General features: G+C 45.0%; 1 protein-coding gene across 6 annotated transcripts in view; it reads right to left on the reverse strand.

Moving 5' to 3' along the window:
* The window catches only part of NAV2 (neuron navigator 2), a 727,084-nt gene that overhangs the window by 200,990 nt on the left and 502,146 nt on the right, over positions 1-23,948 (reverse strand). For all 6 annotated transcript variants that reach the window (XM_072793786.1, XM_072793782.1, XM_072793781.1 and 3 more), the window contains one exon: positions 17,467-17,633. In XM_072793786.1, the coding sequence (XP_072649887.1) occupies positions 17,467-17,633 (167 nt within the window). The remainder of the gene's footprint in view (positions 1-17,466; positions 17,634-23,948) is intronic.

Below are 23,948 nucleotides of genomic sequence, written 5' to 3' on the forward strand. Positions count from 1 at the left end.
GGCTTTGCGATAGCAAAGAAGAGGAGGACAACGATAATAGTAACAATTACTTCCTCCAATGTCACTGATTTGTGACCCTTTGACGGGCCTTTGTTTTCGAAAGCCCCTATGAGGAGTGGGAGAGGAAACAGACCAGCTCAAGCCTGCTCCTGAAGAATGTACTTCCCAGAAATTCCACAGGATCCCCTAAACCACAAACTGTGAAAAACTGGAAGACATTTTATAACCAGGAATCTCCTCCTTGCCCCCTGGGAATCTGCTTGCGGAGGGTATGGAAAGCCATTTCTGTGCATTCGATCAATTGACAGCGCAAAGCTACAAATCTTTTTATCTGGATCAAAGGCAAAAAGATAAATATCTTAGCTGTTACCTAAAATTCCTAGACCAGCACCAAAGGCTCTTTGCACCATGGTTCCGGAGGGAATGGACAGAGCAGAGTGGTCTGCTCACTCCCTGCTCAAAGCTCTGTCTGCTGCCTGGGGCTCTCCTGGAACCGGGTTCCCAGAAAAATGGGGTGCATTCTCTATCCCCAGGACCATACAACCTGAACTGGGCTAAAGTTAAAATGATGCAAGGAAAGGAAGACCACAAGTTTTCTTCTTTGCTACCACCCTTGAGGCAAAGGGAATATTTTATCTAAGGGAATATTATCTTATCTAAGGGAAACCGAGGCCCAGGGAAGGGTAGGTACTTAGCCACACACACTACCAGGTAGGAACAGAGCTAGAGTCAGAACATCTACTTGGATATGGCAGGAAAGCAGACTATTAAAAAAAAACAACAACAACCAAAAATCCTTACTGAGATAGAATTCACATACTGTAACACTTGTCCATGTTAAGCGTGTGACTCAATTCTTTCTAGTATTTTAGTGAAGTTGTGCCACCATCGCCACAATCTAATTTTAAAACACTTTATTACGGCCAAAAGAAACTCTATAGCCATTAGCAGTCACCCCCTCTGCAGCCCACCCTGACCCCCAGCCCTGGCAACCACTACTCAACCTTCCATCACTAGAGATTGGCCTAGTCTGGAGATTTCATATAAATGGAATCAAGCAATATTTGGTCTTTCCTGTTGAGGAAGCCATTTTTAAATGGCCTTTTTTTTTTTTTTTTTTTTTAAAGTAGGCTCCACACCCAGCATGGTACCCAATATGGGGCTTGAACTCATGATCCTGAGATCAAGAGTCAGATGCTTCACTGAATGAGCCAACCAGGGGCCCCTAAATGACAGACTTTATTCAGAGATACTGTCAAATACTGTAGCCACTAGCCACATGTGACTATCTAGATGAATTAAAATTGAATACATTAAAAATTTGGTCCTGCGTTCTCACCAGCCACATTTCAAGTGTCTTATGGCCCTGTGTAGCTGGTGGCTAGCCTACCAGCACAGATACAGAGTATTAGCATCACTGAAGAAAGGTCTGTTGGACAGTCTGGCCTAAAGCATACAGAGGCATTTGTCATTGACCCAGACTCGCTCTCTGGGAAACGTCTGCTCTTCCTGGTGTTGGGAAGTTACCCCCTCAGATGGGAGAGTGACAGCAAGAACAGCTTCAAGGAGGAGAAAGAGGGGCACCTGGATGTCTCAGCTGGCAAAGCGTCTGCCTTCCACTCAGGTCATGATCCTGGGGTTCTGGGATCGAGCCCCCAGTCGGCCTGCTGCTCAGCAAGGAGTCTGCTTCTCCCTCTCCCTCTGCTCATTCTCTCTCTCTCTCTCTCTCTCAAATAAATACAGTCTTTAAAAAAAAAAAAAAAAAAGGAAGAGAAGGGAGGGAGTCAGCAGTGGGCCAGGAAGAGCCAACTCCCTCTTCCCACCCTTCCTCCGGCCTCCTCACTGTGAGTCCCAGGGCCCGGGGTGTTCCTGCCACTCAGACACCAGACCTGAAAAGCTCTCCGTTTAGTTAGGCTCATCCAAATGGCAGCTATGCCAAAGCCTTTGGAAGCACTTCAAGGAATCCAGCTTCAACCTCAGCTGTTTGATGGTTTCTGGAGCGTTTCATGCCAGGAGGTGATCTGAGGGGCGCCTTAATGAAACTGAACAGTCCTGGTCAGCTTCCGGCCAGCAGGGGCTACTCTGGTTGCCCAGCCGTGACCGCAAAGGCTGACCAGCACCCCAAGGCCAGAGCCACGGCATCCTCGTACGCTCAGGCATGGCCGCACTCAGGGCTGGCACCCCAACCTCTTCCTTGGACCGTTCATTAGCTCAGCTACACTGTCTCTCCTTTCATTGCCCAAAGATGCTCCAGTCGCCACTCCCAGGAGTGGGGCAGCAGGTTATTTTCAACTGTGGGTTTGGATGCATTAAGAAGATCAGAGAACGTGGACTGAAGGATGATGGACAAACAGAAGGAAAAACAGAATCACATTCTGGGGGGAGGGAAAAAAAAAAAACCCCTTTACTAATCAAAGGGGCCTTTGTTCCAAAATACTGTGCAAAAACCATCAATCATGACCTTTAACGTTGCTTTAGGAGTATAATTAAGTTGGCTAATATCCTTTTGTTTAAAAATATCCTTTTGTTCAAAACCCTGCTGAAAGATGTGTCTTCTTTCTTCCACTCCAGTGGCCAATTTATGAAAAATAAAAACGGCAACCTAACAAATGCTTCTTCCATTATGTTAGCCTGTCTAAATCAATACTTTTATCCTGAATCCCCCTCCCTCAATGAGTGGCTATTGGGGGGGGATTTTGAAAATCAATAGGTTACTCACTTCTAAGATAACCAAGCTATGGCAAGTGTTCATTTGCTAAGAAGCTGCTTTTTCAGTGAAAGTCACTCTGGGTTTCTTGGTCCCTTTGTTTTTTGTTTTTTTTTTTGTTTTTTTTTGTAATTTTAAAGATTTTATTTATTTATTCATGAGACACATAGGCAGAGGGAGAAGCAGGCTCCATGCAGGGAGTCCCATGCAGGACTCGATCCCGGGACCCTGGGATCACACCCTGGGCTGAAGGCAGACACTCAATCACTGAGCCACCCAGGCGTCCCCTCTTAGGTTTTCAAAAGCAGCCTTCACCATAGTTTATCCACGAGAGACATAGCTTGGCAAGATGTGGTGATCTGGGCACTTTAGACTTTTGATCTGAAGCAAAAGACAAGGAGTAGAGAACTGGCTGGAGGAGAGTCCAGCTGCTGCGGTTACTCTGCCCGTAAGAAGCCATTTTAGACTGTGCACACTCATGATTTAATTCATGCATATGACATACAAAATTCAGACTTTTCCCACATATTTCATCTCATGTAATCCTCGTGTTGACTTTATGAGGTTGGTGCTCTTCTCACTTCCATTTTAGAGCCAAGGAATTGGAAGCTCAGAGATTATAAAGACCTACCATCAAAGTCACATGGTCATCAAGTGGAATTGCTAGGAAGAGACCCCTGGTGTCCCAAACCCCAGTATGGCACCTGGACCTTCATCATACAACTTGTACCAGTTAGTACAGAAAAGAGAAAGCAGAGGAGCATGGGTATCTGAAGACCAAGGACCCCAGAGACCCGAGAACAGGCTGACACGGGGCCAGTCAGGTTCTGCAGGGTGCCACTGTGGCTCTGCAGCTCCTCCCTCACTTGGTACAGGAGGATTCCCAACCCCATGTACTTGGCCGGGCTGTGTGACTTGCTCTGGCCAACAGAATGCAGCAGAAAGAGAACCAATATCCCTTTCTGGAGCACAGGCTTCAATGGGCTGTGCACTTTGGGCTTGGAACTCGTCCACCATGAGGATGGCCTTGGACTGGCCTGCTGGAGGATCAAAGATAGAAAAGGGAAGCAGGGGCATCTCTGCTGAGAGCCAGCATCCAGCCAACACCCAGAGGACCACAATGCGTGAGCCAACCCACATCACTCGAGCCTGGCACAGCTCCACTGAACTGTCCTGTCAATCTGTAGGCTTGTGTCTACATGGCTATTATTTGAAGCCATAATTTCTAGGGCCTGGGGAGATGGGGATCAAGAAGTCACAACCTGCTGGACCAACTCTCTCAAGGCTAGAGGATCCAGAAAAAGGTTCACTCCCACAAGTTTCACTATCATTTACGATTTCCTGGGCAATAACAGGTTTGGAGCAGTTCTGGGGGAAATAGTCACTATTTCTTTTCTTTTTTTTTAAGATTTTATTTACTTATTCATGAGAGACACACAGAGAGAAGCAGAGACATAGGCAAAGGGAGAAGCAGGCTCCCTGCGGGGAGTCCGATGCGGGACTCGATCTCAGGACCCCAGGGTCACCCCCTGAGCCTAAGGCAGATGCTCCACTGAGCCACCCAGGCGTCCCAGAGTCACTATTTCTGACTGGAGGGTGAGTAGACTGCAATGGCTCAGAACATGGCTAAAGACCACAAGCTGGGTGTTGGATGATCTGGGAAGGAATCTGCACCTTGGCACATACATCCCATGTGGAAAAGTCACTCTCCCTCACAGATGCTCACTGGTATAGACTCCACACAAGAAAAATTACGTATGAGGCAAGGGGATCCTGGGCCCCTAAGGAGTGTTATCACCAAAGAGCCAGAAGCTCATCCATTTATATGAATAACAGAACAGAACAAGCACCTCTGGTGCACAGAGATCTTTACAAACAGGGCCAAGTTTCTTCCCTATAAGGTCTAAAAAATTCCTCTCTTCCAAGGGCCGTTCCCTGGCTTTCCCTAATGAATGCTGCCCCCTACAGCATGTATGTAAAATCGATTTTTAGAAATAATTCTGCCTGTAGGTATTTTTCTATCTGGCTCTTCTCAGGAGAGGACAAGGAAACGAATCCAAGCGTTAAATGATTGAAACCATCCATGAACAACTTCTCAGCCAGGAGCCACGACTTCTTTTACACAGCAGAAATCCTTGCCTGTGGCCTCCCTGATGGCTTCAGAGTAGCAGCAAGTCCTAAGACAACTTACCTGAAGTTACGGGAGACATCTTCCCCAACTACGTGAATGGAAGAAGATAAGTCATCACAAACTGTACCCAGGCCATTATCTACATAAAATGCAACTTTTTTGTTCAGTACAGAAGTAAATCCTGGAATGGAAGCAGCACCATCTGGAATAAGGTGCATTTCTGCAATGAAAGAATACCTTCAAAGGAACCAATCCAATGGTAAGCCTTTGGGAACTCGGGTCAACTATGAGGGATATGTGTCATCATCAGGCCTTTCCAGAACCCAATAAAATCCTACCAACTCTACCCTTAGCCAAGGATAATCAAATACTCTATCTGCAAGGGATTTTAGAGAATATCCAACCCAGTCTACTTTGCTAATATAGGAAACCCCACCTTTAGTGACCTCCACGAGTGACGACCTAGCTTCTGTTTCTGTTGCTGTGAGGTCAGGAAACCCCCTACTCCCGTGAGGCCCCGTTCAACTGTGGGAAGGCAAATGTGAATACATTCTTTTTTTTTTAATAGGCAGGGAAAGTTTGAGTCCCTGTAATTTTTTAGTTCTCTTGTGATCAGAGAGGAGGGGAAAAAAAAAAAAAAAGCTAGCCCAGGATACAGATTTTCATTTCCAAAGGAAACTGATCTCTCTCTACAAAACTGTTTCCTAAAACATCCTTTGTTTCTGGCCACTATGGGACAGAGTGAGTGTTCTGTGCAAAATGGTCTCCTGAAGACTTTGTCTCTGGGTCTCACGCCGATGAGCATCTACCTAACCCACGGAACTGGTTCCATCTCTCGTTTATGCTCCCTCATAGCACCTAATATTCTTCTTGAAAGCAGTTAACACAAAAGGTCATGAGATTATCTGTGGTTTAATATCAGTGTCTTCCACTAGACTTTAAGTTCCTCGAGGGCAAAGATCATTATCGATTTTTTCACTTTTGAGTACTTAGTGTGACTCGCATGATGCCAGAAATATAGAAGGCACCTGATAACGTGCTAAATAGATGAAAGACTGAGTTCCAAGCACATGCATGCATAATAAGAAGGGAGACGCACGTACTCCATACTGTACAGTCTGGTTGGAATGATTAAAAATAAAGCCAAATCTAGCAGAACATTTCTTGTAGCAAAAAAAAAAAAAAAAAAAATCAACCAGTGCCTTCACAGATCCTTATTCTTAGGACTAAACCAGATTCTTCAATCCACCAGCTGGTGGCTGCTGAAGGGAGGGGGTGGACGGCCCTGCAGAGATGATTCTAGCTCAGGCCTGCTGTCAGACCTTCACCATGCCACATGAACCCCGTCATACCCACAATGTGGATTTTCTTCCATCCACATGCAATTCTCTCAAGCCGAGGAAACAAATGTGGGGAGACTCTGGAAGAAAACACTGGGACAATCTCAAGTCATTATCCTCCCAAACTGAGTGCCCTGAGAGCGCCAGGTTAGAAACCAAGTCTACCCAGAGACCCAATATATAAAACCTGGGCAGTAGGGGGCAGCAGAGACTCAATGTCTGCACCATCCTGAGCCAGTCTTTTTTTTTTTTTTTAACTGCTTTACCCCTGGTGAGTTATTATAGGTCACTGATGCCCTGACTCCATTTCACATTTCATAAAATGCTTTGATTCTCTCATTTTGAAAAAAAAAACAAAGGGAGCATATTGAGGCACCTTCTTTACCTTTGCTCTTAGGACAGAAGTAGGCCAAGCCACAGATTTCCATCAGCAGCTTAGTCGCAGCTAGTACCTGTGGAACATCCACAAAGTTCAGGGGGCCTTGTTAATCACCTGAATCAGCATGACTGCAGCCAAGGATTCATGACAGGAGCTCCTAGGACACTAAGAATGTAAACTGTGATCCTAGTGCCTTGGCACAAACCACTCGGCGGCATGACCGTCAACTCGGCCCAACACCTGCCAACAGCCCGTGCATCAGTCTTACCATGATGTGGTTGTCTTGTGACCGTTATCTTGGAAACACATGTTCTCCGTGGGACCCCCTCATTTTTCATTATCATCAGGAGAAGACAGATTCCCTGGCACAGGCGTTATGTGCTGGTATCCTAACCAAGTACACACTGACAGAGTGGTCAAGGCACACAGTGGAGAAACAGGCATTTTCTCCATTAGGGTCAGGTAAGCCTGAGAATGCCCAGTCTTCAACACAGAGAGGAGCCACGCGTGCATGCACAAGCAACTCCCTGTCGAGTTGCTGCAGCTACACTCGCTGTCGGGTTTTATTGCTCAGGAGCTCTCCCCTTGTTCTGACCAGCATTCTCTTCTTGTCCATTTGAACAAAACGGTGTTCGTTCCGTGCATTGTCGTTATGGGCCATACGTGCTCAGAGAAAAGGTAATTGCGTTTTATCCCAAAATGTATTTATCTTCTGTGCTAATAAACTGTCAAATACTTAAAGGAAAAAAAAAAAAACACATTTAGATGAATGACAACTAATCCTTGACTGCAGATGACACCTGGATAAAAATGATGAAAGCACCCAGAAACATAAATACTTTCCCCTACCAATGATCCTTGAAATTAGATTGAATTCATGTACATGTGACCCTTTCCACATAGCAGATGGAAGCAAAAGAAATGGTGAGATTTATCCCCTGAAGATCGGGTGAACGACAAACAAGGCATTTTCTATTCCTGACACAAACTAATCAAATAGGTCTTTTACCTTCTGAAATGATTTATTTTCTCTCTACTTTTCTCTATTCATTCTTCTTCTTACAAAAAGCCAGGTTTATCGTATTTTAGAAACAGGATACACAGCAGAATCATAAGCTCACCCGCTGGCTTTGAAACACATACATATGTAGAGGAAAGTAAACATGGTTATATCCTTCTTATTTCTGTGAAAAAGGATGTCCTTAGCATTAAAGGCTGTTTCCCACACAAGAAGGACTGACCCATCTCCTTCTCTGAAGGCTCTTCTGAATTACAGAGTAGATCAAGCAAATGGCTTCCAAAGGTGGCCAGAGGGACTATATCAGATAGGATTCCTTTCACCTTCATGACTGACTTTAATTTAATGCTACAGGTTAAGGACACAACAGCTAAGATGGAGTACGGCTAGGAAGCTTTATGAGGGATCATCCGTCCTCCAAAAAAGATAGCGCTCTGATAAAGTAACGTCAAGCTCTTCAAGTGCCAAGCAGAGAGAGTCATCTTCGAGATGATTTTCCAATCAGAGAAAGGTAGCTGACTTTTCCCTTCAAGCACCCTCCTTGCACCACATTACCTTTGCTACGGTATCTAGACCCCACAAGCGATGCTATCTTTTTCATACTTCCAGGCTAAGTATGAGATCAGAGTCCTTTTCCCTGCTTTCTATTAGCTCAATTGAAATGAGGTAATATTGGGACGCCTGGGTGGCTCAGCCGTTGAGTGTCTGCCTTTGGCTCAGGGCGTGATCTTGGAGTCTTGTCTTTCGTGAATAAATAAATAAAATCTTTAAAAATAAAGGAAATGAGGTAATATTGAAATTTTAAAGAAATCACAATAAGAAGGGCTCAGTTGGTTAAGCATCTGACTCTTGATTTCAGCGCAGGTCATGATCTCAGGGTCATGAGATCAAGACCCATGTCAGGCTCGGTGCTGGGCATGGAGCCTGCTTAAAATTCTCCATCTCTCTCTGCCCCTCCCTGGCCTCTCTTTAAAAAGAAGAAAGAAGAAAGAAGAAAGAAGAAAGAAGAAAGAAGAAGAAAGAAGAAGAAGAAAAAAAGAAGTTACAATAAGAATTTCACTGAAGATTAGAGAGACAACAGAATGGAGCCAAAATAAAATACGAAGATCTACACAAATATGGAAGTCTACCCAGTATAAGTTACTGGCTCTGAGAAGAATTTTAAATATATGTACAACAAAATGTATATGCAAATTTAAATGGTTTCCCATTTACTGAGCTCCTGCTGTATGCCAGGCATTAGTCTGGGTGTCTTAACGACATTATCTCCGTTCCCCATAATGACACACTAACAAAGTGGTTGCTGCAAATGGAAGGGCAACCAGAAGGCAGCATGCTCTTTCAAAGGTGACCCAGAAGTCCTTCTAGGAGAGATCTCAGACTTCAGTGGTCTAAGCATATCAGGGGTGCAAACTGTAGATTTCCAGGTTCTCATTCAGAAGGACTCACTTAGAAGGACTAGGTCTACAAAGTCTCGGGATTTGTGTTTCTAGCAATTACTGCAAAGGATGCTGGTTGCCATGGTCTATTACTCATACCTTGAGAAACAACAGTCTAGAGTTTTGAGTCTACTGTCCCACCAGAGCATGGGACTTGAGCTGTATGCTCTAGGCTTAATAGAGACTCACCAGGCTGCCCTTTCTTGGAATGTTCGTGGGCAACCTGCATACACTGTGCCTGAGTGGAACAATGTTAATGGCTTGAGGCATTATTTGAGAGACCCGAAACCATGTGTTTTAGGACTATCTTTTCATTTAGATCGTGTCAAAACGTTGTTTAGAACAAAAGGAAACTGGTGTAAAATGAAAACGGAGAAAATGAAACTTGCCTTTACTGCAGAAGCTGTTAACCTCCACCTGCCCACTTGTGAAAGGGCACCATGAACAGAGAGCAAATGAGCTGACTGTACAATATTTTGAAAAATCAGAACTTGGCAATTTTTTTCACCCCGTGCAAATGAAACCCACGCTGTCAATGAGCTCCAGCTATCAGGAAACAAGAAGTCATAATATTCCATAGTGATATCCACACTCAGTAGAAGCAACAAGGACAGAACATATGAATTGTGCTACAGAAAAAAATATTAGAGACAGTGCTTCTCATCTGACTTGCCACCATCATTTGGGCTAGGGCAGCCTGATGCCACTTCACAGATAAATACACTGAATCTCTGAGCGGTGAGCTGACCTACTGTTGGAAAAGGATTAACAAAATCTTTTCCCTTTCTGCATGAGAATTTAGCCTTTGGTTAACCTTGTGACTGTGTTCCCCTGGAAACTTGATAAAGATAGAATGTCAGCTATGTTACCAAGCAACATTGCTCATGGTAAAAATGACCCTTGATAGTTAAACCACATCTGGACTGGAAGAGCTATAAATGAAGTATTGTCCCTCTTGGGGGACACCATCATTTTGGGTTTCTCCAAGTACTGTGACTACTAATCAGACCTAATCCTTGTGGGAACCCTAGGAGTTATGCATTTGGAGCTTTTGCAAGAGATATTGACTCCCACAGGATAGGTGCTTTTAAGCTAGAGTGACTCTTGCACCTGCCTTGTGTGAGTCTTACATCCTCACACCTGAGTGGTCCCTTAGGTGGGAGGGGGCAGTGACAGCACCTGGATGGCCATGTGGACTGCTATAACCACTGCTACAGGACCATGCCCATGGAAGAGAAACACTTTCACTGCCCTGCCAGCCACCTGCAGTGCCAAATGTGGCTTATGATGGTCCTCTGAGGGTGACCCTGAGCAGATGCCCTGGTGAGCACTGCACTTGCCCCAAAGGCCACACTTCTGGGAAGCGGCAAGGCCAGAACTCTAATGCAGTTGCCTGCTTGAGTGTAAACACTTTCTCTTTAATTGTAGGGCCCTCAACATTTCTTCCCCAGGTAACTATATTCTGGTCCAAGAAACCACTGCAACTTCTCAAACGCTTGCTAGGCTGTTTTTTTTTTTTCTTTCTAGTGCCATGTGTGACATCTCTAAGTTTGGTAGCTTTTAATTCATCCTGCCTATCTAGCTTCAAAGGCTGACCTAATAGTTCACTGAACTTCATTTCTAGATGATCCCCCAAAGACTCCTTTAATTTTTTTTTATTTTTATTTATTTATTTATTTATTTTTTATTTTATTTTTTGGCAGGTGAGACACAAGAATCTGTGTTTTTTGTTTTTTAAGATTTTATTTGTTCATGAGAGACACAGAGAGAGAAGCAGAGACACAGGCAGAGGAAGAAGCAGCCTCCATGCAGGGAGCCTAACGTGGGACTTGATCCTGGGTCTCTAGGATCAGGCCCTGGGCCAAAGACAGTGCTAAACCACTGAGCCACCCAGGCTGCCCTCCTTTAATTTTTTTAAAAAGATTTTATTTATTTATTTGAGAGAGAGAGAGACAGAGCATGAGCAGGAGGGAGGAGACAGAGGGGAAGGGAGAAGCAGCCTCCCCACTGAGCAGGAAACCTTATGTGGGCTCAGGACCCTGAGATCACAACCTGAGCCAAAAGCAGATGTTTAAGTGACTTAGCCACCCAGGCGTCCCTCCCAGACAGTCCTTTAAAACCAGTGATGCCTCCTTGGTTCAAATCCTTAAGCTGGCTTTTTAAGCTCGCAGACATTTATGGCTTCTGCTTGGAGGCTCAAGGCAACTTCACAGCCGATTCTCTAACAGAGATGATTACCACCTACCCAGCACGGACAACAAGCACCTGAGCTGTCGGCCCAGGATAACAGCTCTGGAATGGCAGGGGTCTCCTTATGGCCAAGGGAGGCTCTACCCAACCTCTTAAATGATCTTGTACAAGTTTCCCCTCTACAGGTCCTCCATAGGACATGAGTGTCTTAACACAGAGACCGCAGCAGATATCCTGTCAGATTCACACCTGGACCCAAACAGCAGGATGAGTCAATCCTTTCCAGCCTTCCCTTCTCTCTCTCCACAAAAATATGGAGCTGAAAACCACTGCAAATGCTGTCACTCCTCTCAAGTCCCCTCTGGAGTCTTCCTGGCTAAGTCTATCTTTTTTGTCACGACTTTGAGCATTTCTCTCTCATAAGACTTGTGAGCATCGCCCCTCCCCTGAGGCTGACAGCCCCAGAAAGCAGAGTCTGTGTGTCTCAGTCTCAAAATGGACAAATAAGAGAAACAACTTGAAACAGAGGCACCCAACCGTATTCTTTTCTGTGTGACTTGGACCACTGAGTTAATCCCATCTGATCTATAATTTTATGTCAGGATCCTGGTTAATGGTGGGCCATGGGCAACTTCTTCACAGTCAGCTCTCCCAATCATTAACTCAGATAAATAACTTGCTTCACCAACCATAAAGTGACAAGTTTACAGAGATTCTAAATCAATGGCTCTAATGTTGCTCAGACAGGACATGGCGCTGAAGGCTGTAAAACTCTGTCTCCACCCACGTCTGGCTCTTCTTTTTTACCCAGGATGGGCTGGAATGAACAAGAGGAAGTAAATGACACAGGATGAAGACCAGGCGGGGAGCCTATCAGAAAGCGCTCATGGGGCTCCCATCAGACAAGACCAAAGGGCCAGGGAAAATAAGCATTCACGCCTCACAGTGGCTTGGTGATGGACGACCTCAGAATGACTTTACAGAAGGGGAAACTGAGGCCCAGAGAAATTAAGTGTCTTGAGTGAGATCACGCCAGCTGGCAGACTGCTTGCTCTCAAGCCCAAGTGCTTTGTGTGCCATGCCAAAGCCACTAGCTGTAACTCATAGCAAAGCATCAGTAAAAAGTGCCAATTTTTAGCAAATGATCTTGTTATTTCAGCTTCTTAAAATAATTTGCCTCATTTCAAAGACAGGGTATTTTTTTGCCCAGGAGAGTAAAAACAGAAGTGGTGTCAAGGGTGTAGGGAAACTAGCCTCTCACACATTGTTGATGGGAACAGACATAGGTATAAGCCTTCTGGAAGCAAAATTTGGCAATGTTAAAACGGCCATAAAATGTGTATACCCTATAACGTAGCAATTCCACTGAAATGGTGTATACATGCAAAAAAGATACGAGCGTGTTAATTTTAACACTAACAATAAAAAAAAAAAAAAAAACAGAAGCAACCAAAAAGAAAGTCATTAAAAATATTAAGGTAAATTCATGCAATGGAGTACTCTGCATCTATTAAAGAGAGAAAAACCTATAAAAAGGCTGGCCATGATCTGTTGATTTTATTTATAAGTTTTTTTTTTAGTTTTTTTTTATTCATTTATGATAGTCACACAAAGAGAGAGAGAGAGAGAGAGGCAGAGACACAGGCAGAGGGAGAAGCAGGCTCCATGCACCGGGAGCCCGATGTGGGATTCGATCCTGGGTCTCCAGGATCGTGCTCTGGGCCAAAGGCAGGCGCCAAACTGCTGCGCCACCCAGGGATCCCTATTTATAAGTTTTTAAGTCCCATACAATGTGTGTGCGTGTACGTGGGAGTGGGTATGTACAGAGCTCCTGTGAGAATTATTACTTATAAAACCCGTAGAACAGTGCTTGACAAACACTAAACATTAGGAAAAATTTATCAAAATATGATAGTATAAAAAATATGGTAGTATAGGCATAAAGAAAATGCAGAAGAATACAAACTAAGTGATAAACTTAATGAGAGGTGAGGTTACATAGGGCTCCTTTTCTTTCAATACATTTGTGTTTGACATTTTTTTACAGGATGATTTTTATCATGTATAATAAAGATATGCTTTCTCCCAAGTGAAGAAAACCCTATTATTCATGAGAGAACATCTTTCATTTGCATAGAATGTAGGGTAGGAATACTAAACATTTCAAAGTCATATATGATGGACCAAACACTTTAGAAATGTAGGAGATTTCCAGCAGGGCTAACCCATTCAGAGGATGGAAGTAAAGGGATGGAAGGAAAAGATAATGTCACAAATGTTGAATATGACAGCTATTTCCTCTCCCTTGAAAATCTGTGATTCTGGTCTGGAGCCTGAGGGCCACTCAGAGCCAACAGAGGAAGTGAGGGGCCGTCGGGCTTCCAGGCCATCCCTTGACAGACAGATGTTTTGCGGAGGATCCTGCTCACAACATCCCGCAGGCCTTAAGGTAAGGAGGCACCTGACTGCTGCCCACAGGAGCGAGAGGATGAAGCCAAAGTCAAACCCGACCACGCTAGTGACAACTACACAGCAATTAGCAGGTTTTCCTAAAGGCGAAGGATCTGTAGCTTTTCTCTAAACCTCACAGGCAAAAATCTGAGACGTGAGTCTTTAGGGAAATTAAAATAGGTTATGTTGCTGTACAGGGATATTCTTGAGTTTTATAAGTCAACCATGTACTTGGTCACCTCACTGAAAGGAGCTAGTAAATTGTGTGTGTGTGTGTCCCCGTCCCTAGGCTTTTTCTGTGACCTATTTCATATATCTATTACTTTTCTTCTGTTTCACATCTCAGTTCAGTGTGATCAGAACTAAATTCAGTCATGGCAGGAGGGCATGATTGGACGTGATTTTAAGAGGAATCTTTTAGTATTTCCTCACAAGGAATTAAGTGCTCTGGAGCTTTGGAAAAGTTACCTTTTATAAAATTTCCTTTTACTCCTCTTTATCCTTTTGGAAAAAAAAAAAATCAGGGCTCGGTGTTGAAATACTTTTGTCATTTATGGAGAGAATACTGAACTTCTCATCCCCCTTACTGGTGGGATCAGTTCCTAAAAGGAGAATTCCTGGCCCAGGGGGTCACATACACAAGCCTATGGATTGGTTTACCTGAGAGTGAAATGCCAGCACGTGATACTACCGGGGCCTGGCTGACTTGCAAGAAAGCTTCGAGAAGGACAGGTCATGGGATTATATCATGGACTTTAACTCATCTGAAAGCAGTCTTTACCTCAACCATAGCACCAACCTCGCTGAGCTACAATTTCTCTGCTCGCTGGCTTGCATCTCTCCAAGACTTCTCAAGGTGTGGGGGATGCCATCTTAGACACCCAGGAATCTGCTGTGCCTCCCACATGGCCAGGTGGTGGAGCTACTTCTCTCCCTGCATACTGGCCGTTGGGTGGATCTGGCTACCTCACAGGGGCAATCAGCAGGGAACACAGGGACAGTGAGCAAGGAGGAGGACATACCAAAGCCTCTGAAGGTAAAATTGCAATGTCCCTTTACCTCAGGAGGGTGGGAAAGTATTAGTATAAAAAATAGCCAGGTCCAGGGATACCTGGGTGGCTCAGTGGTTGAGGATCTGCCTTCAGCCCAGGCCGTGATCCTGGGGTCCTGGGATCGAGTCCCACATCGGGCTCTCGCAGGGAGCCTGCTTCTCCCTCTGCCCGTGTCTCTGCCTCTCTCTCGGTGTCTCTCATGAATAAATAAAATCTTTAAAAAAAAAAAAAAATACCCCAGTCTGCCTCAAGTCTGCTTTACCGAAGCTCTCCAGGATTGGAGAAGAAAAATCAATGCACTCCCCTTCCATGCACCTGGAACCGGGCTCGGTTATTTTTTATCATTCTAAAAGCGAATCCTTAGTGGATTTTATGAGAGTCAGAGCTCACAAAACATTCTCACACTACCTCACTTGATCCTCGCTGCAGACCTCCCAGGGACAGGACAGAGCCAGAGTTCAAATCCAGGAGTCAAACCTTGATAGGAATTCCAGTGCTCAATTACCAGGGCAGGCAAGTGACTAAGTCTCAATTAGCCTCACTTATCTGTAAAACTGGGTTAATAATATTTACCATACAGAACATTTGTGAAGATCAAGTAACACAGAGTAAATCAAAGCCTCTGGCAAATAATATCTGCTCAGTAAATAAGCAGGACTTCTCTTTCTTCTGATCCCACAGTCCTTCCCTGGGGCGATGACTGTTAGAACTCAAGCCACCGTCCTTTCACAGGACTGTGGCTCTCGAGCTGCTCTGTGTGCACATGGCAGCCCCTGCCCAGGACAGGGGCAGACTGGTGACTGTCCTAGCACCCAGGGGGCTGCCCGAGGGGCTCTGCATCCGGGGTGGGCTCTGGGACGAGGTTCCAGCTGCCAACGCTTCATCCTCCCCTATCTGTTCTACCCATGGGCAACTTTTCTTTCCTTCCTCAATCTTTTGGATATAGGTCTTACATCCATCCTTCAGACTTTTTGTTGACAGCTCCTCCCCAGATGACCATGGGACAAGGGCGGGCTGGCCCAGCAGAGGGCCATGCACAGGTTGCCTTCTTAGCTCCTCTTGCTCGACTTGCACGTCTCCAGACTTCAATGGGCCAGGCTCTGAGAATTTTTTTTCCACTTGCTGGAAAAGCACAGTATTAACCATGCTGGAACCAAGGTACCTGGGTTTAGATCCAACTCCACCTCTCACCATCTCTGCTGTGGCCTCAGCAAGGGTTTAACCTCCCTTTGCCTTAATCTCATGCCTTGTAAGATGGGGATAACAACATAGCTTGTGGGGGGATTCAATGAGGCACATAGTAGGTACTCAATAAAATGTAGCTTTTATTTATATAAAAACCACCTTTCTATATATACTGTGCATGTGTGAGTGTGTGTAAAAGTACTGTGAAATTAGTTCCAGAAGAATATACATAGGATGGTTTATATTAGTATCCTTCGGGGAGCATGCAAAGGAGAACTTTTATTTGACATGTACTTATACTATTTTACAAGCATATGTTATTTTTGCAGTTAAAACACTTTTAAAAAGAATACACTTTGGAAAAGAACACACTTTTGAAAAGACCACATTTGGGTATGGTTGAAGAAAAGAAAAAAGGAGGAGAGGGGAGGGGGGAGGAGAAAAGAAGATGAAGAAAAAGGAGTTTAAGGCACAAGCCAAGGGCTGGATCACAAAGAATCCTGACTGGTGGACACATCCTATGCCAGTTGCAGAGTTTCTAATGCCCTGTAGGCAAAACCCTCTGCCATATATACGTCAGCCATATAAAAATTTCCTCCATGTTTTTTCAAGTATTCTAGGTGGGAGTAGGGAAGAAACCCAGCTCCACTGAACCAGGTCATCCTGGACTGCAGGGGTAGGCTGGGGAGGCTCTGATCTCGTTCACAGTGGGAGGACTGTCCAGGCTCCTGGACCACTGTAGGGAGTGGGAGGCAGCTCTCCTGTGTCTGGGGGAAGTTGAGGGACACATCTAGGGCAAATCCTACCAAACAGAAAATGCTTCCAAGAGATCTGAGCATGTTCTTCCCACTCCCCACCAAGAAGTCTAAACCACTGAGTCTGGGAGGAATGAAGGAGGGCTCATCCTCTTACTGTAGAATCTTCTAAGCTGACTCAGACTGAAGCAAGCAAAGGTTTGTTTCACTACCTTCTGTGCAATAACCCCCATAAGGTTATTCACCATTTCCCCCCTCCTAAAATCTCAGGGCTATGTACAGCAAAAAATCATATCCTCTTTTGGTGAAAGTTACATCATCAAAACACCAAGATTAATGTTGCATATTCCTTACATGTATCCAAGATATTCATCTGGCCAACCCTCATGTCTTTTACAAAGGGTGAAAAACCCCTTGTTTTTAACTCCCCTCATAGCCCCTCTGATGGGTAAGAACCTTATCAGTTCACACAATGCACACTCCAAGAAGCTTGCATTTCTGAAAACCATCTACTATACAGAACATGTTCTATGAAAGTTTATTTTCAAATTGTAAATGTTATATTGCTTCTCTCTGTAGTCAGGCGTCTTCTGGACCCCCACTGAAACAAACACAGGTATCCCTGCCAGCAACCATTAACATATTTCCCCCACTTTATTAATGCCTCTGATAACAAAGTTCCTGCCAGCCAAGTATGTCCTGTGGCCCATGCCCACCATCCTATTAGCACCCTGCTCCCAACCCTGACCACACTCACCCAAAGGAACTGGATCTGCTATAAAGAAGATACCAAAAAGGACCCTCAAGAAGTCGACTTACCTTTCTCATGGCTGCTTGGTGGTGGTGGTGGAAGTGGGGAGGTGACTGGTTTGGACTTGTCATAGTTGTTAAAGCTCTGGCTGCGTCGGTTGTTAGCAGTGGCTGACCCTCCACGTGTTTTGGCTTCGCTGCCTGCAGCGGATACCCTTGCAGTAGGACCTGGAAGCCTAAAATGCAAAAGCAACAGAATAATGGATTCGGTCTAAGGAGAATAGCAGTGTCTCAGAAGAAGGAACTGCAACCATGCAGGAGGTAAAGGAAACCATTCAAGACATTGGGTCTGTGGACGTTTGCCAATCAAAAGATTTAGTGGAACACTACAAATGTCTAGGCTACTAATGACCCCTGCAAAGTCCAACAGCAAAATCTGAGTTTGCCTTTGAGCAAAGAGAAATTCTGAAGGAAGAGTAAACCAATATGTTTGCTGAGTGCAGCCTGGTGGCTCAGCGGTTTAGTGCCACCTTCGGCCCAGGGCATGATCCTGGAGACCCGGGATCGAGTCCCACGTCGGGCTCCCTACCTGAAGTCTGCTTCTCCCTCCACTTGTGCCTCTGCCTCTCTGTGTCTCTCATGAATAAATAAATAAATCTTAAAAAAAATTCTAAACTTTTTTTACCTTATTATGTGTATACTCTTCTGGCAGGTATTAATATGGTGTTTGTCATAATTCAGGATTGCAGAATCAAGAAAATTATGTAATTATCATGGTCAGAAAGAGAACTGCTAGCACTCAGAACCCAATACATCTACAATGAAAAAACTTATGGCCTGGATGAAAACACGTGTTCAGATATGCATTTTCCTTCAACACCTGACAACTTGTCTCCATAGGCATTACTTAGAGGCTGAAGCCCAGTTTCTCTGCACAGTAGATGGATAAAATCAGATGTTCTTTCTGTAGAACCATCAGGAAACTATTAACCTAAAGACAAACATACACTTTCTCTTTAAATAAAGTACCTCATTTGGGGTGGTTTGGGAAATAAAGTTAGCAGACATCTTTGTAATATGTCTAAAGATATTATGGCCTCCTCCCCAAAGAGTTAAGGCTAAGACTCCCCAGATCAGAATTTTGGTTCAAACACTACTAAGCAGGCTGTTTCTAATCATTAAAAGTTGAAAGATGAATAAATAATGAAATAGTTATAACTTTCAGCTAAAACCCACTTAACTGTGTTTAAAAGCCACTGGAACCTCTGCTGACTAGCATTAGATCTAGTGATAAGCCTGAACTTTCAACTCATAAAGCTTTCAACTTTCTCTTTCCACACAAATCTGTAAGCACCAAAGAAGTCTGCAGTCTGGAAGCATTTTAGATATAAGCAGGCAATCACTTTAAACTTTTTCTTGCTGGCTGAGCAAGAAAGATGGTTGTAGAGTAAACAGAACATGAGCTGGTGTGAGAGGACTGTAAAATTTATACAGCTAAGAAGAAGGTGGCCCAATTCCCTGAGTAGGAACTAGGAGAGAAGGAAGGGGTTGAGTTCTCCCCCACCAAGGTGACAGAGGGTAGTACACTTCCCAGTGCACTAGGAGGATTTGTCCCTTGTTAATTTACCCCATCTTGTTTGGAGAAAATATTCACCCCACAAGGACAGACACAGAGTAGGGTATAAAACCAGAAGTGCCAGGGTCTATATATGGGTATCAGACACGGTCACCACAACTGAATATGCAGGTCCAGCAATGGGATGTGGTACCTCTTGATTCTGCTTTGCAAACAAACAGCATCTAGTATGTCCTCCAAAGTCAGTTTTAGCAGAGTATGCACAGCCAATGGTAGAGCTTCTGCAGGTGCAGACATGGGGTCCTTTGGGCCGGACTCCTTTAACCCAGCTATAGTTTACAGGAGTCTTATTCCAAGATGATGTCACAGCAATGGTGTAAAGTGGTATAGGGTAAAAGGCCACAGCATTCTACTTCGGTAGGGAATTTTGTAAGGAGGAGGGAAGCAAAAAGCAACAAGAAGAAAAAACATACATTCCTTCCAGAGATGCTGAGGAGCCTCCACTGCCCTGACCCAGGGATGGACCACAGATTTTTCAGGGCAGTCAGGGCCTTTACAGAAAGATGATCAAAGCATGGGATGGGATGAGTACAATCTTGAACTGGGTAGGCAAATCTAGTCCTCTGTGAGGCAGTGTGGGATAATGGATAAAATATGGCCTTTTCCATACACATGACACTGGACCAGTATTATGAGCTAAGATTCATGTTCCAGATCAGTTAACTTTGGAATAATAATAAACTCTCCAATAGGACAGTTATTTGTTTGGAATGGGGCTTAATGTCTGGCCTATTGTATGAACTCAATGCATGTTAATTCCCCTTCCTATCCTCTCTGCTGAGCATAAATTCATAAATGAATTTGGCATTATAATAAAGGAAACATGCTTTGGTACAAAAAGGAATCAAATAATAAAGCAAATCAATGAATCTAGATGAAACTATCAGAAGAGAACAGACAAAAATCAACACAGAAGAGTCTGAGATCTACATTTTCAAAGAGGCAAGCCAGGCTTTGGCAGATGGTCCTCATTTCCCTAAGAAACATTCCAGAAGAGAAATAGCTTCATCCAAGTATCTGTGACTGAGACCTTATACTGAGGGTACCTCGGAGCCATCTGTAGGCTCCGATCCCCACAGTGAAACATTCCTGTTCTTGGAGCAACTAAGACAATTCTGGTTTCCTATGGGTGGTCATCATCAGATTCTCTGCACTAAGTCAGGATCTAGAGGAAGTGGCATAGCCTTCAAGTGGCTACAGGGTTGTGTCTTTCTAAGAAATTTAGAAGAAATGGAGAAGGAATTCTTGAAGGCCTTGAGGGCAGCTGACATGAAAAAAAAAAAATGGTTGGCACATATTTAGGCACCAAAAGCCACCCCAAAGCTCAAGGCAATTCATGTCACCTTCTACCCCCATCACTGTTAACACCCTAGTCAGGACTGCTCCTTCAACTTGACCAAATGGGAAGACTAGGTGGAGACCAAATAATTGCCTTCAAGTTTCAGAGGGTGTCTAGGACAACTCAAGGCCTTAAAACTTGGGTTTTGTTGTGAATGAGCTTGAATAGTTGCTTGCTCCAAAGCCAGCCCTCCTCTATCCCTCTGAAATTTTCAGCAAAGTCTACCTCACATACAAAGGACATGAATGAATATGTGGTGGGTAGGAAGTAAGGAAAAAGGCTTGTTTGGATCTACCCGTGAGGGAACCCAAACATTCTTTGGGATAATCAGTTCACCTGAATTAATTCAAAGCGAATTAGAAGATTTCAAATGTAGTATTTCAAAGACAAAGGTGACCCTGAGGACCTAAGGTACATGAGCAACCATGGGGAAGGCACTGGACTTTCTGCAAATTAAAGAGTTTTCTATGGTGTGAATGTTTCTGACCCCACCTCAAATTCATATGTGGGAATCCAATTGCTCGGTATGATGGCATTAGGAGGTGGGGCCTTTGGGGGGTGATTAGGCCATTACACAGAACCCTCATGAATGACATTAATGTCCTCATAAAAGGCGATGTAGAATGCTAGCTGGCCCCTGCCACCATGTGAGGACAGAGTGAGAAAGCCATCAGCAGCCTAGAAGGCAGTGCTCACGAGAACCCAACAAGGCTGGCATCCCGATCTTGGACTTCTAGCTTCAAGAAATGTGAGCAATAAAGGTCTGCTGTTTACCAGCCATTGAGTTTGTGGTATTTTACTATGGCAGCCCTAACAGACTAAGACAGGGCTCTAATTCAATCTCATCTAGATCTTCAGGGGCGGATTTATTTCAGATGACACTTAAATTATACACATATTGATAAAAAAAAAATATGCAAAGGCCAGAAGTCCTTGAAAGAAGGAAAATGATAACCTTAGAAGTTGACAGGATGGTCAGGGAGGGTTCCAAATAGATGTGACGATCCCAGAGCAAGATGCAGCACGTGGAACGGAAATGTGAGTGGAGGGTAAGAGAGTATGGAGTCATGGTGAGAGGGAGAGGTCTTCTGCAGAGGAAAGGAGGAAGGGCTGGTGTGTGTGGGGGAGTGGGGGACAGGCTGGGAGGAAATAGAGCTGGAGAATCAGGCAGGGCCAGAGTAGAGAGAGCCTCGGATGCCACAGTATGAATCTGGACTTTGTCCTGCCCTCCAGCTAGGAGGCATTCTTTAGGGAGGCTGAGAGCAGGGCTAGAGTGGAAAAGCAGAGTATCCTCTAGTTCACAGCAACACAGACCCTCGGCCTCCAGCTCACATTCTCATTACTATTAACATTGTCGTGCATCACAAGAACTTCTATCAAGTCCCAGTCTGGAAACAGTCACTGCCTGAACATCAGCATCCCTCTCCACAGAAGAATGAATGGGGTCTTGCTCACGTGGAACAGCCATGGGTACCACGACAGATGCTGCCCAAGGTGCCTGCCTCACTGAAGAAAAGCAGGGAGAGGGGCGCACATCAAGTCAACACTGGGTCATTTATGGTGCCAGAAAGTTCCAAGGACTCCTCTGCAAGAACAACTCTACTTCTTGAGATCGTGCCAGGTTCCAAAACAGAGTTACAAAAGGACAGAGGGCATAGATGGGTTCTTTGAAACACACACGTTGCCTTTTTTTGTTTTTTTAAATAAGTTTAAAGGAAGTGGTGTAAAAAAAGAGGTAGACAAGAACTTCTCCTGCTGTTGGAGCCATTGGTCAATGTCTTCACCACGCGCAGAGCCAAGCAGGCAGGGTGGTAAACTGTCATTCCTTCCTGGCATATAACCCGTGAGCACATCCCGGCTCCAAGCGCTCTGCGTGCTGATGGGAAGAAAGCAGTATTCCCTGCCACCCTCCCCCCCTTCCCCCCCCCCCCCCCGGCAAAGCCACTTCAAAGGTGGGGAGAAGATGACCCTTCCAGGAAGGATGACAGCTGTGTGCACATGCTTGGGACCTCAGATGGCAGGTGTTGTGATCGGAGAGGCTTTTAGCCAGAGATCATTAAATGCTAAGTCTCTCACACCTCTCACCTCCATGGCCTCTGCTTTCCAGCAGCTGGACAAAGAGAATAGAAGTATTAGCCCTACCGCTTCCCCTCCACAAGATGGTCGTGTAGATCAACTCCGTCGGGCTTTGCGAGTGGTGGCCTGGTGGCCCTAGCTGGCCCAGATCAACCCCCAACACCAACATCACTGTATAGGCTGGTTACGGTGCACTCATTATAGACCAGATATTAAAGGACTGGAAATGACTTTATTTGACCCACATAACACTGGGAATGAGGCAGTGCTACCCCATTTTGCCAGTGAGGAAACACAGGCTTCTAGAGAATAATCTGCCCAGGTGACATGGTTAAGTGGTAAACATGGGCTTTCACTAGGTTTGACCAGCTGCACTCAGAGCCGCCGTGCTTCCTTGCCTCCGCAGATGGAGCACGCCTACATACCCGGGGCCTACCGGGGTTGCCAAGGGACGATCATTGTAGTCAGAGGCAGAAATTCATGGAAATCCTTCGTCCCTGTGCTGCTTCCCTCTCTAAGCCTCTTCTCTGCATCCAGACTCACGAGTGAGGCTTCCCACCCTGTTCGACATCCCTGGTACCTATCAAGGTGTTTGACTCTGGCCGATGTTCAAGGTTTGCAGTTGAGTAAAAGACCTATTTCCAGGGCTCTGGGAGGGGTGTCTGGCTCCGTCAGCAGGGGTAAGGCTATTTCTTTTGGCAGCTAACTTTACTGCTACATCTGGTGATGCCTGGATCAGCTAAAATGCTTATCAGAATTGTGCTCAAGGCTGGGGGTGGGAAATGCAGGGGGGTTAGGGACCACAAGGAGGAGCATTAGGCAAATAATGAAACAAAGAACATCCTTTTCACTGGCCTCAGCAGAGACAAAAATGTATCCAAAAGAAACTCGAGGTGAGAGATGTGGCCCTGAACGGAAGCCAGACCTTGACTTTCAATCAGCTCGGAATTCTGTACCCGGCACACCCTGGGGGCCAGGGGCAGACATGGCCTCACCCTCCAGCCCTTCCTTTCTTCCCACTGCCTCCCAGCCACAGCCTCCTTCCATCATCGGGGACTGATAACAAACCGCGCTCGGGATGGGCATGGGCCTCCAAGTAGATATTTTCCCAGCTAGCTCCTGTTTGCTTTATCTTCTAGAACCAAGCACATCGTGGGAACAAACGCTGGATTTCGGGTTCCCTCCAAGCTTACTCCCCTCCTTTCCTTTCATCTGTGAAAGAATTTCAATCTACAACAGACCTGGAGAGGAGGAAATGGAGGATCTCATGCCCGTGTCCTCAGAAGAACAGCACTTAAGAACGGAGAGTCTGATTTCCCATAAATGTCTGACTTACAGAATATAGAAACTTATCAAAAAAAAAAAAAAAAAAAAAAAAAGAAACTTATCTCCTGACCAGTGAATATCTGCCAAGAATCCCTCTCCAGCCTCAAACTGAAGAACTTACTGCTTGGACTCTGGGGGCACTTGCCCCTCTTGCACTCCAGGTGCATCAATACA

This window comes from Canis lupus, chromosome 23, assembly GCF_048164855.1.
Source record: "Canis lupus baileyi chromosome 23, mCanLup2.hap1, whole genome shotgun sequence".
NCBI classification, from domain to species: Eukaryota; Metazoa; Chordata; class Mammalia; order Carnivora; family Canidae; genus Canis; species Canis lupus.